Genomic DNA, 18701 nt, shown 5'->3' on the forward strand with positions numbered 1-18701 from the left:
ATAAGCAAAGAGAAAGAGATCTTGTTTGTAATTCAGATGGCCAGCACATAAGGGGTGCAAGGTCTCACACCACACCCCCCCTTTCTAAAAAAATCCCAGCTTTATTAAGATCTAGTCCACATACCAGTCACTCATTTAACATACACAGGTCAGTGTTTCTGGTATATTCTAGTACTCAAGTATATTGTGCAATGGTTGCCACAGTCCCTTTGAGAACATCTTCACCACCCTAAAAGGAAGCACTCCATCCCATATTCTCCTGGGCTCCTGCCCCTCCGCCCAAGCCCCTGGCCACCACCGACCTATCCACCATCTCTCTGGATTTGCTTATTCTGGACATTTTATACAAATTGAAATGTACAGTATGTGACATTTGTGTCTGGCTGCTTTCACTTAGCATTGGTATTTGAGATTCATCCATGTGGTGAATCAATCCCTCAGGCCTTTTCATGGATCACTAATATTCCATTACATGGGTAATACTACATTTTGTTTATCCATTCATTAGTTGGTGGACATTTGGATTGTTCCTTCTTTTTTTTCTTTTGCTGTTTTGGATGCTGCTGCTGTGAACATTTATGCACAGATTTTTGGGTGGACGTACATCTTCATTTCTCTTGCTGTATCTTTAGGAGTGGAATGGCTGGGTCGTATGTTAACTGCATGTTTGAGCTTTTTGAAACCACCACGCTGCTCTCTAAAGTGGCCACATCATTTTGCGTACACGGACAGCACACACGGACAAGTCCTGTTCTCATGGCTTAATGGGAGACCACGTGTAAGGGTCCCAGTCTCTCTCCTCCTTTGCCAACACGTGTCCTTGTCAGTCCTTTCGATTCTGGCCATCCTTGTGAATGCAAAGTGGAATCTCCCATGTGGTTTTAGTCTGCGTTTTTCTTTGGTGGTTTATGATGCTGAGCATCTTTTCATGTGCTTATTGGCTATTTGTGTATCTTCTCTCCAGGGTCCTTTGCCACCTTTTAAATATGTGTCTTTTTGTTGTTGAGTTGAAAGAGGTTTTTTAAAATACATTTCAGATCAAAGACTCTTACGGGATCTATGATTTGCAAGTATTTTCTCCTACCACGAAGGCTTTTTACTTTTGTGATGGTGTCCTTTGAAACCCTATAGCGTTTAGTTTTGATCAAGTCCAGTAAGCCACGTGTTTTATCGTTCTTTCTATGCAGGCGTATTCTCTTGCTAGAACCAGAAGGACTCATGGATTCCATGTTGAAGAGCAGAGGGTCTCGTAGCATGGTTGCCCTTTCTGGTTTTCTGTAACCAGCCCCTGACTGCCCTCCCTCCCAGGGTATTGGGATGTCCTATGATGGGAACGCCCCCTGCATGAAAATAGGACCTTCTTTGTCTTCCTCACTTGAGTGATTCAGACACACAGATAGTTCACCAAGCTGGCAACATCCTGGTCTTTTTTCCTTCTCTCTCCTTACCTTCCAGAAAACTTGTATTCTGATTATGAAAGCCATTACTTTTCAGTATAGAACATTTAGACTTTTCAGACAACTCTGAAGAAGAAACTGAGTCAATTCATTCTTAAAAGATGACAATAGGTAACTTTCCTTGAGCATTTGGTGCCCATCTGATCCCATTTGAATACTTTCTGTGTAATGTCTCATTTAATCTTTCTAGCACCTATGAGGCCCTGTTGTGACTCTCATTTTCAGAAGAGAAAAGTCAAAGACAGGTTGAATATTTAGCCTAAAGTCACATGGATTTTTTTTTTAACTTTAAATCTTGGAAATCATTTCAGACTTACAAAAAAATTGTAAAATTAGTACAAAGCGTTCCCCTTTACTAAAATTTCACTCCTGATTTCTCAAATGGTAACCTTTTTCTACCTGTGCTTTATCATTCTCTCTCACCTTGAAAGAGTCAGCTGCAGACATGATCCTCTCTAACCTTTAAGTATTTTATTTTATTTTTCCCTAAGAAACAAGGACATTTATCAGAATCAGGAAATTCACGGTGATACGGTACTATTACCTGTCCCGTAGGTGTCATCAGTTATCCCACTGACTTAACTTACTTTTTCACCAAAAATTTTCCTCCTCAAATCAGAATCTAATCCAGGAAGACACCGTACATTCAGTTGCCATACCTCTAGTCTTTTTTTTTTCTTTTAAAGATTTTATGTATTTATTAGAGAGCGTGTGTGCACATGCACACACGTTAGAGGGGAGGAGGAGAGGCAGAGGGAGAGGCAGAGGGAGAAGCAGACTCCCCACTGAGCAGAAACCTGATGTGGGGCTCGATCCCAGGACCCCGGGGTCATCACTTGAGCCGAAAGGAAGATGCTTTACTGACTGAGCCCCGCCAGGTGCCCCTCATATCTCCTGTCTTTTTTTTTTTTTAAGATTTTATTTATTTATGCATGAGAGACAGAGAGAAAGAGAGAGGCAGAGACACAGGCAGAGGGAGAAGCAAGCTCCATGCAGGGAGCCTGACGTGGGACTCAATCCGGGGTCTCCAGGATCACACCCTGAGCTAAAGGCGGCCCCCTAAACCGCTGAGCCACCCGGGCTGCCCTCCTGTCTGTTTTAATGTGGAATGGTTCCTCAGCATTCCTCAACCTTCATGGCCTTCACACTTATGAAGAATACAGACCATTATATTGGAGAACGAATCTCAGTTTGGATCTGATGGCATTTTTTTACGGTGAGGACTCCGCTTATTGCATCTTTGGTGCTGTCCTCAGTGCGTGTTATAAGGAGACACCTCCTGTTGGCGTGTCCTGCTCTTTGAGATGCTAACTTGGGGTCCCTTGGTACAGGTAGTGTCCCCAGGTTTCTTCATGGTAAAAATGCCTTGCTAATTCATCTTATGATGGTAGCCCCCTGACTGACAGGACTAGGGTTTCAACCCAGGGAGGGTGTTTTTTCAACCTAAATTCTTAGTCACTCTACTAAGTTACTTCTTAGAAGCCACAAATAACTGTTTTTTGTTTTTTGTTTTTTTAAGATTTTATTTATTTATTGGGACGTCTGGGTGGCTCAGCAGTTGAGCATCTGCCTTCAGCTCAGGGCATGATCCTGGGGTCCTGGGATCAAGTCCTGCATCCAGCTCCCTGCGAGGAGCCTGCTTCTCCCTCTGCCTGTGTCACTGTCTCTCTCTCTCTCTGTGTCTCTCATGAATAAATAAATAAAATCTAAAAAAAAAAAGATTTTATTTATTTACATATGTATGTATGTATGTATGTATGTATGTATTTATAGCAAATGGGGTCAGAGGAGGGGCAGAGGGAGAGACTCCCAAGCAGACTCCCAGCTGAGCACAGAGCCCAGTGTGGGACTCGATCTCATAACTTTGAGATCATCACCTCAGCCGAAATCAAGAGATGGATGCTTGACTGACTGAGCCATCCAGGTACCCTGCCACTAAGAACTTTTTGACATGCGATCTTCCAATATATTTGCATATATTTTTTGCCTAGAAAAAATAGGAATTCTTAACATAGAGTTTTGTATCTGTATTTTAAACAATATTTCATCATGCCCGTTTCCCAAATTTTTTGAGTACCCTTAAAAGACAGCTTTCTATGACCGCTGTTTATGTTTGTATGCCAGGATATGTAACTGTTCTCCTATTGTAAGAAGTTAGGGTATTTCTAATCTTTGGCACAACATTTTTTTTTTTTATTGGAGTTCAATTTGCCAACATATAGCATAACACCCAGTGCTCATCCCACCAAATGCCCCCCTCAGTGCCCATCACCCAGTCACCCCAACCCCCTGCCCACCTCCCCTTCCACTGCCCCTTGTTCATTTCCCAGAGTTAGGTGTCTCTCATGTTTTGTCACCCTCACTGATATTTTCACTCATTTTCTGTCCTTTCCCTTTATTCCCCTTCATTAATTTTTATATTCCCCAAATGAATGAGACCATATAATGTTTGTCCTTTTCCAGTTGACTTATTTCATTCAGCACAATACCCTCCAGGTCCATCCACGTTGAAGCAAATAGTGAGTATTTGTCGTTTCTAATGGCTGAGTCATATTCCACTGTATACATAGACCACATCTTCTTTATCCATTCATCTTTCGATGGACACCAAGGCTCCTTCCACAGTTTGGCTATTGTGGACATTGCTGCTAGAAACATCGGGGTGCAGGTGTCTCGGCGTTTCATTGCATCTGTATCTTTGGGGTAAATCCCCAACAGTGCAATTGCTGGGACGTAGGGCAGGTCTATTTTTAACTCTTTGAGGAACCTCCACACAGTTTTCCAGAGTGGCTGCACCAGTTCACATTCCCACCAACAGTGTAAGAGGGTTCCCTTTTCTCTGCATCCTCTCCAACATTTGTGGGTTCCTGCCTTGTTAATTTTCCCCATTCTCACTGGTGTGAGGTGGGATCTCATTGTGGTTTTGATTTGTATTTCCCTGATGGCAAGTGATGCGGAGCATTTTCTCATGTGCTTGTTGGCCATGTCCATGTCTTCCTCTGTGAGATTTCTCTTCATGTCTTTTGCCCATTTCATGATTGGATTGTTTGTTTCTTTGCTGTTGAGTTTAATAAGTTCTTTATAGATCTTGGAAACTAGCCCTTTATCTGATAGGGCATTTGCAAATATCTTCTCCCATTCTGCAGGTTGTCTTTTAGTTTTGTTGACTGTTTCTTTTGCTGTGCAGAAGCTTCTTATCTTGATGAAGTCCCAATAGTTCATTTTTGCTTTTGTTTCTTTTGCCTTTGTGGATGTATCTTGCAAGAAGTTACTGTGGCTGAGTTCAAAAAGGGTGTTGCTTGTGTTCTCCTCTAGGATTTTGATGGACTCTTGTCTCACATTTAGATCTCTCATCCATTTTGAGTTTATCTTTGTGTATGGTGAAAGAGAGTGGTCCAGTTTCATTCTTCTGCATGTGGATGTCCAGTTTTCCCAGCACCATTTATTGAAGAGACTGTCTTTCTTCCAGTGGATAGTCTTTCTTGCTTTGTCGAATATTAGTTGACCATAAAGTTCAGGGTCCACTTCTGGATTCTCTAATCTGTTCCATTGATCTATGTGTCTGTTTTTGTGCCAGTACCACACTGTCCTGATGACCACAGCTTTGTAGTACAACCTGAAATCCGGAATTATGATGCCCTCAGCTATGGTTTTCTTTTTCAATATTCCCCTGGCTATGCGGGGTCTTTTCTGATTCTACACAAATCTTAAGATGATTTGTTCCAACTCTCTGAAGAAAGTCCATGGTATTTTGATAGGGATTGAATTAAACGTGTAAATTGCCCTGGGTAACATTGACATTTTCACAATATTAATTCTGCCAATCCATGAGCATGGAATATTTTTCCATCTCTTTGTATCTTCCTCCATTTCTTTCAGAAGTGTTCTGTAGTTTTTAGGGTATAGATCCTTTACCTCTTTGGTTAGGTTTATTCCTAAGTATCTTATGCTTTTGGGTGCAACTGTAAATGGGATTGACTCCTTAATTTCTCTTTCTTCAGTCTCATTGTTAGTGTATAGAAATGCCACTGATTTCTGGGCATTGATTTTGTATCCTGCCACACTGCTGAATTGCTGTATGAGTTCTAGCAATCTTGGGGTGGAGTCTTTTGGGTTTTCTGTGTACAGTATCATGTCATCTGCAAAGAGGGAGAGTTTGACTTCTTCTTTGCCAATTTGAATGCCTTTTATGCATTTTTGTTGTCTGATTGCTGAGGCTAGGACTTCTAGTACTATGTTGAATAGCAGTGGTGAGAGTGGACACCCCTGTCTCATTCCTGATCTTAGGGGAAAGGCTCCCAGTGTTTCCTCATTGAGAATGACATTTGCTGTGGGCTTTTCATAGATAGCTTTTAAGATGCTAGCACAACATTTGTACACATTTCCAGGGAGCATACTTACACTTAGTATTTCTAGAAATGGTGTGAGTGGGTTCATTAATTCAGCAGGCATTTTGGAGTGCCTACGGTATACTGGACACTGGGGAGTTAGCATTTAACAAGACAGCAGCACCTGTCCCCAGGGTGGCAGCAGGGGCGAGACGGTGGAGGACGTGAGTCTTGGGATCCCAGCTCCACACTTGGGCGGCCGCTCCCCGCTGCATCTTCACCATCTGTGACAAGAGGGTTGTTGTGAGCCCCTCAGCAGAGTCTGTCCTGTGGGCCCCACGGATGGAATATTTTTAAGGCTTGTGGTATAAATCACCAGATAATTTCCAGAATTATTTTTTTAGGATTGTATTTATTCATGAGAGACACACAGAGAGAGAGACAGAGACACAGGCAGAGGGAGAAGCAGGCTCCCGGCAGGGAGCCTGATGTGGCACTTGAACCCAGGACCCTGGGATCATGACCTGAGCCAAAGGCAGATGCTCAACCACTGAGCCACCCAGGCACCTCCAGAATTATTTTTAAAACCCTTTTGCCCTTCCATCAATGGTACAGGGACGTCCAGTTATTTATTTATTTTTTTTTTACCTCCAGTTATTTTTGTTGTTAATTTTAAGAAGGAGGGAGGGAGCTTCTCCAGTTGATGAAGTGTTTTAAAGGTCCAGACTCATTGGAGAATATTGGGGAGCCAGAGCTGGGTGGTGGTTTGGGGATACTGCAATGATAACCTTTCCCAAAGTTCAGAAAGGAAAGAACATTTGGATGTGACTTTCCCTGTCTGGTAGCTTCTTTATCCTTCTCGGGGACACTGGAATGTGGCATCAGGGAGGCGACTCCTTGCAGTCGGCTTGGTGTTTGTGGAATACCTCAACTAGGAGCCCAGTTCACCCGTGATCCCTGACGCTTTAACAGAGTTTTTTAGGGGTGAAAAATGTTGTAACCCTTGGCCAAATTCTGAGATGGGCATAGTGTGCAGAGAAAGGGGAGGAGGGGGATGGAGGATGGATATGGATGATTCATCCCATTTATTTGGACTTGTGCTGTAGTCGCCAAAAACTTCAGATTTGTCCCCCTTTCTCCACTGACTTTAGTCTGTTGGATCTCGCTTTTCCATTTGGAAATGGGAGGCAATATTCCTGAGTGGGGGATGTTTGGAAGGGCCAGGTTCTTGGTAGTTGTGCACTGGAAACCGGTCGGTAGCTTAAGGGTGTTCGATAGGATTTGAATTTGTGAGCTCCTAATACTGGCTATTGATTGACGTGCATACGGGAACTCCCTAATGCCTGTCCCACACTCCCGGTTCCCACTGAACTTGGATATATTTGTTTTTAGGGCTGGGCAGAACTTTTCCATGAGGGTAAATCTTTCACAGAATGTTCTGTGCTTCTCAGCTCTTGTTCATTAATTATACTCGGATTCAGATTTGTCTTATTCTTCTAAGATTCTGAGTAGTGATTGAAAAAAAAAAAGGTATTTTCTTTGGTCTTTGGTGTTTCCACAGAGGTCGATGTTACTGTCTTAGTATCTTTCTTCCCCCCAACAACTTTATTATTGCACAGTTATTTCATGTTTATGGCAGAATGTGTGAAAATAGAGATAAGAAAAGGAAATAAAAAGCAAACTGTAATCCTGCTACCTAAAGGTGTGACCACTGTTAATATTTTACTGACCTGCCTTCCAAACTATTTCAGGTGTGTACTGCAGAATACGAATCTGCGTGTGCAAATAATGCCACGTGACAGAAAGGAGACTAGATCTTGGTCCAGTGAAATCTTTGAGAGCTGTGCTGTTTCTAAATCCCTGTAGGATTCCACCTAGACTTGGCTGGGTCGAGAATCCTACCTTTGAAATTCTATATCAATAAAACATTGCTGGTCTAGGCAAGGTCAGTGTCTGGAATACACATAGGAACCAGGATTCGTTTTACTTTAGAGCTGCTACAATAATTTCTGCCAGTTGGGGAAGGATTTGTTTCGTGTAACAGAAAGCAGGATTTCCTAAATTTCTTTCCTGTGCACATTCTGCTTTGGAAGGCTTGAAGTGTCTTTATTCAGCCATTGATTACAGCCTGAGCGGCGCTGGGCCCGGCCTGCCACCCTACAGTAACCCCCACTCCCACCCCCCCACCCCTACCCCCCCAGGGGAAATGAGACCGATGCAATCTGGCCAGAGAGAGATGCTCCTAAAGGGCTCAGCCTGCACCACATTCTATCACCTTCTGGATGTTTGGCAGCATTGGAAATGGGGCACAGTGGGAGAGAGGGCAGGGGGCCGGGGGAGCTGGTCCTAATGCCATTTTTATTTATCCCCCCCCATGCCGTTTTAATTTTACTTATTTATTTTTAAATTATTATTATTATTTTTCCCAATGCCGTTTTTAAACTATTTGTTTCTTGGCATGAGTAGTCAAGGGAGTGCTCTCCATCGGGCCAGTTGAATCAATCCTAGGGCTCATTTATTTGCCTTTTCCAGGAATTCTTTCCTATCGAGAAAACGTTCCTTAGGCCTTTAAAATCACAAGGACTAATCTGCTCATCACAGAAGAAAGTAAAATTGTAGATTCAAAAAAAGTTGATAAACATTAATTTTATTCCACTACCTAGAGATTACTGTTTATGTTCTGCTATAGATTGTCCCCAAATTTCTGCATCTATATATAGAAACATAATTGCATGTTTCTGCACTACAGAATCCTACAATAGCACGAGGATGGAAGGAGCGTGAATCCAGTAACATCCTTTAGCAAGTCTCCTGTGGTTGTCCTACTCCTGTAGGATTTCTGTGTGTGTGAGTGTGTGTATGTGTTTGTGTGTAGGCATGCATGTGTGTGCACACCTGTGCCCTGTGAGCATGTGTATGTGTGGACTTGTGTGGGTGTGGGGTGTGTGTGATGTGTGTATGATTGAAAGTTTCTTCATGCCTTGGCCATGCCTTGAATGGCTCACTCATTTCAGAGCAATTAATTGCAAGTTCTGGGTCACGTATAGGATGTTCTGCAAGGCTGCCCCAGGCTGCCAGCATAGGGTGAGACTCGTCTCCTTACCCTGAGACCTTCATTCTTGCCCTCACTATGTCCCTCCCAGATGTCTTCCTCTGAGACACCCAGTATTACCAGCATCTGAGGATCCTTGCAGAAATAATTCTTTATGTGTATTAGAATTTTCCTGACCTCTCAGTTATTAACATATTTTTTAAAATTTAAAAGCACAGTTGTAAATTATAGACTCAGTTCTGCACCTTGCTCTCAGTGCATCAGTACTTGGAACATCACGGAGTTGTGACTTTAGCAGAGGCCTGAGTTTTCCTAAAACATGAGGGTACTGTGTGTTCCCATAGTCTCTCAGTGGCAGGTCAGGACCCTCCTGTCCACTAACTTTCATGGAAGGTGAGGGCATCACACTGGCCTCCTGACTCCCCAGGTGCAATTGCCGGCTTTGTTTAACTGCCACATGCTGACTTTTTATTTTATTATGGTTTTTAATTAAAAATTTTTTATTTTATGTTACTATTAATTCCAGTACAGTTAACCTACCGTGTAAAATTAGTTTCTGGTGCATAATATAGTGATTCAGCACTTCCATCCATTGCTCGGTACTCATGACAGGTGCCCTCTTTCATCCCTGTTACCTGTTCCCCCATCCCCCTACCTCCCCTCTGGGGAACAGCAGTGTGTTCTCTAAGGTTAAAAGTCTGTTTCTTGGCTTGTTTCTCTCTCTCTCTCTTTTTCCCCTTGCTCATTTGTTTTGTTTTTAAAATTCCACACATGAGTGAAATTATTTGATATTTGTCTTTGACTGACTGACTTATTTCACTTAGCCTCATACTCTCTAGCTCCATCCATGTCATTGAAAATGGCAAGATTGCATTCTTTCTTATGGCTGAGTCATATCCCCTTGTGTACAAATATCTACTTAGCACGTTTACTTTATCCATTCATCTATCGATGGACACTTGGGCTGCTTCCATAGTTTGGCTATTGTAAATAATGCTGCTATAAACATATTTTGGGGATAAATGCTCAGTAGTGTGATTACTGGATCATAGGGTAGTTCTGTTTTTAACTTTTTAAAAATTTTATCTATTTTTTATTTAAAATTTTTTCTTTATTTATTTTTTTTTTTAAATTTTTTATTTATTTATGATAGACAGAGAGAGAGAGAGGCAGAGTCACAGGCAGAGGGAGAGGCAGGTTCCATGCCCGGAGCCCGACGCGGGACTCGATCCCGGGACTCCAGGATCGCGCCCTGGGCCAAAGGCAGGCGCCAAACCGCTGAGCCACCCAGGGATCCCCAAATTTTTTTCTTTAATTAACATGTAGTGAATTACTAGTTTTCAAAGGTAGAATTTAGTGATTCATCAGTTGCATATAATGCCCAGTGCTCATTCCATTAAGTGCCCTCCTTAATGCCCATCACTCAGTTACCCCATCCCTCCACCCACCTCCTCTCCAGCAACCCTTAGTTTGCTTTCTAGAGTTAAAAGTCTCTTATGGTTTATCCCCCTCTTTGTTTTTGTCTTTATGTTTCCTTTCCTTCTTCCCCTATGTTCATCTGTTTTGTTTCCTTTTTTTTTTTTTTTAAAGATTTTATTTATGTATTCATGAGAGACAGAGAGAGAGAGAGAGGCAGAGACACTGGCAGAGGGAGAAGCAGGCTTCATGCAGGGAGCCTGATGTGGGACTCGATCCCGGGACTCCAGGATCATGCCCTGGGCCGAAGGTGGCGCTAAACCGCTGAGCCACCCAGGGATCCCCCGTCTGTTTTGTTTCTTAAATTCCACACATGGGTGAACTCATATGATATTTGTCTTTCTCTGACTTATCTATTTTGCTTAGCATAATATCCTCTAGTTTTTTTTTTTTCCTCTAGTTTTTATTTTTATTTTTTTTTAGTAATCTCTGTGCCCAATGCAGGGCTCAGCCTTATGACTCCAAGATCAAGAGTTGCATGCTCTACTGACTGAGCCAGACAGGTGCTCTTACTTTTAGCTTTTTGAGGAACCTTCACACTGTTTTCCACAGTGGCTGTACCAGTTTGCATTCCCACCAATAGTACAAGAGAGTTCCTTAGTGGAGTGATTTTAGGCCATCAGGGGGCTGACGGCAGTAAGAAATGGGCATCTGCTGTGCCAGGCACTGTGCTCTGGGCATCCCTTATGACCCAATTACTATGATCGTGCCCATTTTTCAGATGAAGTGTAGGTTGGCTAAGGGGAATCCCCAAGGCCATGTGGCTGGTTAGACTAAAACCAGGCAGCCCACTTCCAGGGGGCTACAGTACTGCTTCTCTGCAGTACTGCTTCTCTGTCCATGGGATCAGGACTTGAATGTATTTTGTCGCTCATGAAGCACTACTGAGGGATCCCCGGGTGGCTCAGTTGTTTGGCTCCTGCCTTTGGCCCAGGGCCTGATCCTGGAGACCTGGGATTGAGTCCACATCGGGCTCCCTGCATGGAGCCTGCTCCTCCCTCTGCCTGTGTCTCTGCCTCTCTCTCTTTCTGTGTGTCTCTCATAAATAAATAAAATCTTAAAAACAAAAACAAAAACGAAGTACTACTGAGTGCTGTGTACCTGTGTGAGGAGCTTAGGGCTGGTACTGGGTGAACATCCAAGTGTCTGGTATTCTTGCCTGTTCTGAGCCAGTAGTCAGGTTTGCCTTCCTTGCAGGCTCAGTGAAGTGTGTTTTTTTGGTGCTTTCTCTCGTTCTCATTTTGGGAAGCTTCCATGCTTGGTGCTAAGAAACCTTCCAGCAGACCCCAGAAGCCTTCCCACAGAGTGTCTTGTCTTCACCACCCATGTCTTCGGGATCTTATCCTTAGAAAGGAAGACCAACAAGGGTACATTTCTCTTCTAGTGTCCAGTGACCTTGAAACAGCCTCCTTACAGATAGCCTGGGAGATAATAAGCAAAGAGCTGTGTGCACAGGTCTCTCTCCCTGATGGCCTAGTCTCAGGAGGGCATACCTGTGTCCGTGTCACCATGCTGGGAGATAGAAAAGGATGGCGAAGATACAGCTCACCTAGAAGCAGATTTTACTTTTAGTCCCCCCACCCCCCCGAATTATAAGAGTAACATAACTTGTTACAGAAGAAGTAAACAGGGGTGCCTGAGTGGCCCAGTCTGTTAAGTGTCTGACTGCAAGCTCAGCCCTTGTGGAACCCATGAGGTTTTTTCTCTCCGGGGCCACGTTCATTTCTCAGGGGTGTGTGCTTCCCCCAAACACCCCTTCGTACCTGTGCTCCAGGCCCCCAGACAATGACTGCATTCAGACACAGAGCAGAGAGAAAGATTTAGGAGGTGGGTGGGCCTTTACCATGGAGCTGCTGAGTCCTCGGCTGGGGGGGGATAGAGAACAGAGGTTGGGAACCTAAGGAGAAACCCCCCCCCCTCAGTGTTCTTTATTAACCACGGGGGTAAGACTCTTGAAACAAAGTTTTAGTTGTGCAGAAGAGAGAGGGTGCTGTGAGTGTTTTAGGGGCACTGTAGGAAACTATCAAGTGAGCCATCCTTGGGTATTAGCTCCTCCGTGGGCCATAGATGCAAAAATTCTGTTCCGTTTTTCTTAGGGTTGACCCAGAACGGAGTTCAGGGAATAGTCCTTTCTAAATGGCTAAGCTTTTCTAGAGATGACATCATTCTTTTCAAATACTAATTTTCGGCAGACTAAGTGATAGGTTAAATTTCAAGTACTGGGTCAAAGAAACTTGGACCAGGGAGTGGCCTTTTTATTCCACAATCTTGCCCACAGATTTTTTTTTTTTTAATGTCTGTCTGGGTTTTTTTTTTAAATATTTTATTTATTTATTCATGAGACACACACAGAGAGAGGCAAAGACACAGGCAGAGAGAGAAGCAGGCTTCCTGCGGAGAGCCCAGTGTGGGACTTGATCCCAGGACCCCAGATCACGACCTGAGCTGAAGGCAGATGCTCAACCACTGAGCCACCCAGGCGTCCCCTGCCCACCAATTCTTTTTTTTTTAATTTTTTTTATTTTTTATTTTTTTATTTATTTATGATAGTCACAGAGAGAGAGAGAGAGAGAGAGAGAGAGGGGCAGAGGCACAGGCAGAGGGAGAAGCAGGCTCCATGCACCGGGAGCCTGATGTGGGATTCGATCCCGGGTCTCCAGGATTGCGCCCTGGGCCAAAGTCAGGCGCCAAACTGCTGCGCCACCCAGGGATCCCCTGCCCACCAATTCTTAAGCAAAACTGGCCGTGTTTTGTTTGCTCCATGCTGTGTTTAAAAAAAAAAAAAATTAAAAAAAATATACGTACACACACACACACACACACACACATATCTGCAACAATATTTAAAAAACCACTTGATGTTATCTAAAAACCAGCTTTTCTTGAGAAAGATCAGATCTGTGGAAATGGTGGGCCCAGTTTCTATGGGGCAGTGGTTAGCTGAGCTGGGTGGCTGCTGCCTCAGTTTACCCCTGCCATGTGGGGCCCTCCCTCCTCCTGTCTGCTCCCTGTCCAGCCCCCAGTGGTGCATTGTTGAATCAATTTCCTAATTAAGTAAAGAATACTTTAAGTCTGTGGGTACATTCATAGCCTTGAAAGGCTGGATTAGGGCAGACTGGCCAGCCTTTGTGAGCCGGGGTGTCGATCTCCTTGAATGCCACCAAAGATATCAGATTCATGCGTGCTCTTACGATTACTGCGTATCCTGCTTCTGACAAGAATTCAGGGCTCGTTAGCCTGACCTGGCATCTCTCCCAAGCACACATTCCCCAGTACAAAGGGAAAATTATTAAAACTTGTCACAGGTGGTTTATTGCTGACCCACAAATGATGAAAAAGCCCTTTCATGGATCCTTTTGGCATGAATTCTTCAGATGGGCATTTTAGGGAGGGAGTGCAACAGCCTGTCCTTTTGATTTCCTGACCCAAACCAGAACACACAGGCGGCTCAGGAGCCCAGCTCCCCGCCCTCCATCCCTTCTCAGTTTTCATTTGATTGAGTTAATTTATTTGTTCATTCATTCATTCAACCTTAACGGGGTTTCTTTTTCTGCTGCTGCTCTGACCTCTGGATGTTCTGATACGAAGCCCCAGAGACCCCCCTCCTGGCTGTTAAGGATGTTGAGACCCAAGACCCCCCAAATCCTTCCTGGTTGGGTGATATGGAATGATTCTCTTCAACGGAAGCTCGGTCACGCCAGGACAAGAAGTAGCCTCATTCTATATCATCTTGTTTTGGAAAGAAATGCGGTTTTTTCTCCTGACTCCTGAAATGTTTGTTGCTGCTGCAATTGAGAAGGGTCAGAAAGCACCCCAGTTCCAAACCAGTCCCTTCTCGGTAGGACCTCAGGGATTTCTGTTGAAAGTAGCTTCAAATTAACACTGACTTAGGTTAAACAAGGGCCAGAGATTGGAAGGCGAGAATCGGAGACTCCTAACCCCCGACCCCCACCACGAGGCTCGTGTCCTCGTGTCCCCAAGGAGACCAGGGGGGTTTTGCTGAGGAAGTTGGGCCCAGGATGGCAGGCAGCAGGTGGCTGGTTCCCTCACTCCATTGAGAGATTGACTGCAGAACAAAGTGCGATAGAAGGTGTTTGCCTGCAGGTGTAATTCATCCATCAGCATTTGTCACTGTGTGTCATTTAGACTAACTGTTCCTCTAACACAGTCCCCAGGGTCCCTGGCATGGGGGCTGGGCTGGCCAAGGCTAGAACTGCCTCACAGTCTTGGAAGCCATTTCCAGGTCCCGACTTTCACATTCTTTCTCGAAGTGAAGAGCAGGCTTTGGGGGGAATGAATATATTTCCTCGAAGCCCAGCACCACCAACTTTCCACAACAATAAAATAGGTTTTTAAGGGGTGAAGTAAGAGCAGTTTGCAAACAAGAATGGAAAAACCCCTTTCACCACCAGTCATGGTTGAAGGCATCCAGAAAAGGCTTTTTCTTCGTTGCTAAATTGGTGTGTAAAGGATGCAAACTTAAGCCTTTTCAGCTTGTGTGTAGCTGTGCATTTGTAGTACCTTATGTTGGGGTATGTGTTTGCTTAATCACAATTAAAAATAACTGCATGTACATGATAAAAATCTTTCAGTAGCACAGAAGGATGAAAGTAGAAGTATCGCTTGTCACATGTGGCACCCTACAAACACATTACATACAGATGGGATTGTGTATACCCATCTTCACTTTGTTCACCTTAGACTTTGAGAGATGATTGTAAGACAGGGCCTAATGAAAGTCGGAGTCATTGAATTAAGTCAGTAAATGAATGGGTTTCCGCAGATGGATGTAGGGTAATAGCAAAAAAGCCCCCAAACAATCCTTCCTTGGAGGTGGAGGTCAGTGTGACAGTATCTTGCATTCATGTGAATCCTGCTTGACTTGTTGTGACATAATTCAAACAGGGAAGAGCTTCCCATTCTTGAAGACCAACCTCTTGCTAGCGTAAATTCAGTTCGTGTCTGAAATAGTGACCTAGTTAGGTGCCTGAGCATAGCCAACTAAGGATGGATACACACAGTGTTTAGAGCAGGAAGGGAAATGGAAAGTAAGCCACCTTGAGCCCTGCGCTTTGCAGAGGCTGGAGGGAGTGGGGGCCGGAGGCAGAGCTGGGCTGGAATCTCGGTTTGATTCTCCCCACTGCTTCAGGGAGTAGTTAGGGCAGCCCAGGAGAGCCTGGGTAGGGGGTGGTGGTTCTGGAAACAAACACAGAACAATGGAACAGCAGGTGTCTGCTTGTGCAGAGTCTCTTGGTAGAAGGAAAGGGGAGCTCAGGAAGCACCTTGATGAAAATAGAAGTGTGGGCCTCTGTGGTTCCCTGGGAGAGTGACTCTCACTGCCTCCGGCCCCCACGGTGACACTGTGAAGTACTGAAGACGGTCACAGAGTAGCATAATGGGCACCTGTGTACCTACTTCCGGGCTTTTAAAGATAATAAAACATCTCAAGAAAGAATTGAAAGAATTGACACCTCCCATGTACCCGTTTCTCTGTCACCCTCTGTCACTCCCCAAGCCTGCTCTTCCCGAAAACCTGCCTCCTTTTCTTCCCCTAAAGATTAGGTTTTATAGGAAGAAACGGGGAGGGCGGGTACTTTTCTTTTTTAGACTCCACACTCTTGGACTTGGATCAGAATAAAACAGCAGCTTGTTTGGCATTAAAATTGGAACCTGGTCATATGCGTTTCCTATCGCTGCTGTCACACGTTGCTACAAACCTGATGGTTTGAAACAATACAATTTATTATAGTCGTGTAGGTGAGAGATCAGATCCAGGTCTCCCTGATAATAAGTAGGGTGTCAGCAGGGTGGCCTGCGTTCTCCCCGGAGGCCCCAGGGCTGAATTTGTTGCCTTCTCTGCTCCTGAACACTGATCCCATTCCTTGGTTTATGTCCCTTCCTTGTCTTCAAAACCAGCACCATCTCCTCTCTCTGACCCTCCTCTGCCCGCAGTCTTCTCTCTGGCTACAGCCAGGAAAGTTCTGCCTTTCGAGGACTCAGGTGATCACACTGGGTCCACCTGGATAACCCAGGGCAGTCTCCAGTCGCCAGGTCCTCAGTCTTCATCACCCCCTGCCGAGCCCATTTTGCCCCGGGAGGTGACACATTCACATGTCCCAGGATTAGGATGTGGGCATCTTTGGGGGTGGGCATCTTTGGGGGCTGTTACTCTGCCTCCGCACATCCAGTGCGGGTCCATTACCCACTTGCCAGATGATTCCAGTGACAGCATGTCAGGGATGGACACCTGAGTGCAGCCAGGCACCCCTGAGGATGCGCTGATGTGCATGCGCCCCGGCACAGGCCCCTGTGCTTGGCGGCCGGTACAATGACCCAGGATTGGCAGTTTCCCTGGGGCTTTTTCCTTGGCTCAGTTAGACCCGGGATGAGATCCTGTGTCACCGCTGCCAGCTGGGAGCAGCCCACGATACTTGCCACTCTGAGAACCCGTCATTTAGGGCATCCATGGGGCACACGGAGGGGGGCTTTTCACGCTTGTGTCTCCTTCCTGGGCAGTGGGAGGAGGGGACGCCCCAGCTCCCCTCTCTGTCCCTACCCCAGCTTTTCCACTCAAATTTCCTTCTCTGCCCGGAGACCTCCGCCAGATTCACCTGTGAACAGGGGCTTTCTTTTAAAGATTTTATTTATTTATTCATGAGAGACAGAGACACAGGCAGAGGGAGAAGCAGGCTCCATGCAGGGAGCCCGATGTGGGACTTGATCCCAGGATCGGGGCTGATGTTCAACAGCTGAGCCACCCAGGCGTCATGGGGCTTTATTGTCTTCACAGGCTTTTAAAACATGCAAATTGATTGTTTACAAGTAAGAGGAGATCTCAGGGACCGGTCCAGAGGGCCAGATTTCTGGTTTTTCTTGAGAAGCTGGAAGCTCTGGCTATCCTGGGCCACATTCCCTTGGGGCAGCGTCCTTCATCAGCACGACACCGTGTCACTGCCCCTGTGGACGTGATGCAGGCTCCCCTTGCCACGGTCCCCTCCCCCCAGCGCTCTTCACTCCCATGCACAATCAGTCTGGCCCCTGTCTTGGGTTTACAACACCCCCTGCCTTTGACCTGAAGTGAAGCAAGCCTTGCTGAGGCTGCTAGAAGGTTCCAGGTGGCGACAGAAGCCGTGCCTCCAGGAAGTGCAGTACGTGGTGGGTGGGCTTTTGTGCCAGGTAAACCCAGGTACCCACCCACCTGGCCTGGCTGCACCAGTGCCCAGCAGCATCACCTCGTGCAACTGAATTATAATAATTACTTCATCAAGCACCTGTTTCCTCATCATGTAGACCAATGATCTCACCCCCACCCCCAGCAGTACTGTCTTCTGGGGTGGGATAATCCTGGAAGGGGGTGGGCGGGAGGCTGTCTGCTGTTGTGGGGTATTTAGCAGCACAGGCAGAGGCCAGGAGGTGTCTGGAGCTCACACCCTTTTCTCCAGTTGTGACAATCAGAAATGTCCCCACACGTTGCTGCAGGTCCCATGGGGTCAGAACAGCCAGGTGGAGACACCTACCTGGCTGGGCATTCCCCAGGCTTAGCGGAGAGTCTGAAGGCCCAGTGCCACCCTGCCCCGCGCTCTCCTTTCCTCATACTGCTGTGGGCTCTGTGCAAATCCTCCAGAAGTGGTCACACTCCACCCTGTGTCTTCTCTCTGCCACGGCTCTGGCATGCAGCCTGCTTTGGGGCCTGGAAGAGAGGGTGAGCTGTGCCATGTAGACGGCGGCTGGAAGGATGGCGGGGCCTGCAGCCCCCCAGGAACCCATGCTGTCACCAGCTGGCGCAGCCTCCCCCAGGGATGCAGGGACTGCTTGCACTTGGCCGGTCGCTGCAGCCCCTTCCACCTCTGTGTTCATTTGCTTCACCTGTGGACGGGGACCCTTGGCTGTGTATCTGACCTTCACCTAACCGTGTCGCGTTTAGGTGGCCCTGGTACAGTGGACCGAAAGTGTGGGCTTGACCCTGGTGGGCCGAGACCAGTCTTCCATGCAGCTGAGGACCCCTGGCGACCAGATCCTGAACTTCACCATCCTGCAGATCTTCCCCTTCACCTACGAAAGCAAGCGCATGGGCATCATCGTGAGGGTGAGTTACCTGCCTTGTGACTTAACGTGGTTAAAACACCCAAGTCTGCCGTGTGTCCCTATAGCTCAACATTCTTTCTTAACCCTTTTTTACCTTCTTTCTTGCGACCTCTGTTGTCGAGACCAACCAGAGAATATAATTGCCTGAACAGAAAGAATGTTACTAGTCTCTCAATTGGACAAGACTTCAGATCTTAGAGTCTTAGAAACTAGGTCAGCTTCTGGTTAACATAGTTCTAGAGGGAAAGGTATAACTGACTAGAGAGAGAAAGCTTGCACATGCCCTGGGAGGCGGGGAGGGGC

The 18701-nt window shown here is 45.8% G+C and overlaps 1 protein-coding gene across 3 annotated transcripts in view; it reads left to right on the plus strand.

Annotated features, from left to right (window-relative positions):
- Window positions 1-18701, plus strand: part of ATP9A (ATPase phospholipid transporting 9A (putative)) — a 130236-nt gene that overhangs the window by 79355 nt on the left and 32180 nt on the right. For all 3 annotated transcript variants that reach the window (XM_072735560.1, XM_026014704.2, XM_072735561.1), the window contains exon 15: window positions 18238-18399. In XM_072735560.1, the coding sequence (XP_072591661.1) occupies window positions 18238-18399 (162 nt within the window). The remainder of the gene's footprint in view (window positions 1-18237; window positions 18400-18701) is intronic.

The sequence above is a fragment of the Vulpes vulpes genome, chromosome 14, assembly GCF_048418805.1.
Source record: "Vulpes vulpes isolate BD-2025 chromosome 14, VulVul3, whole genome shotgun sequence".
Lineage (NCBI taxonomy): Eukaryota > Metazoa > Chordata > Mammalia > Carnivora > Canidae > Vulpes > Vulpes vulpes.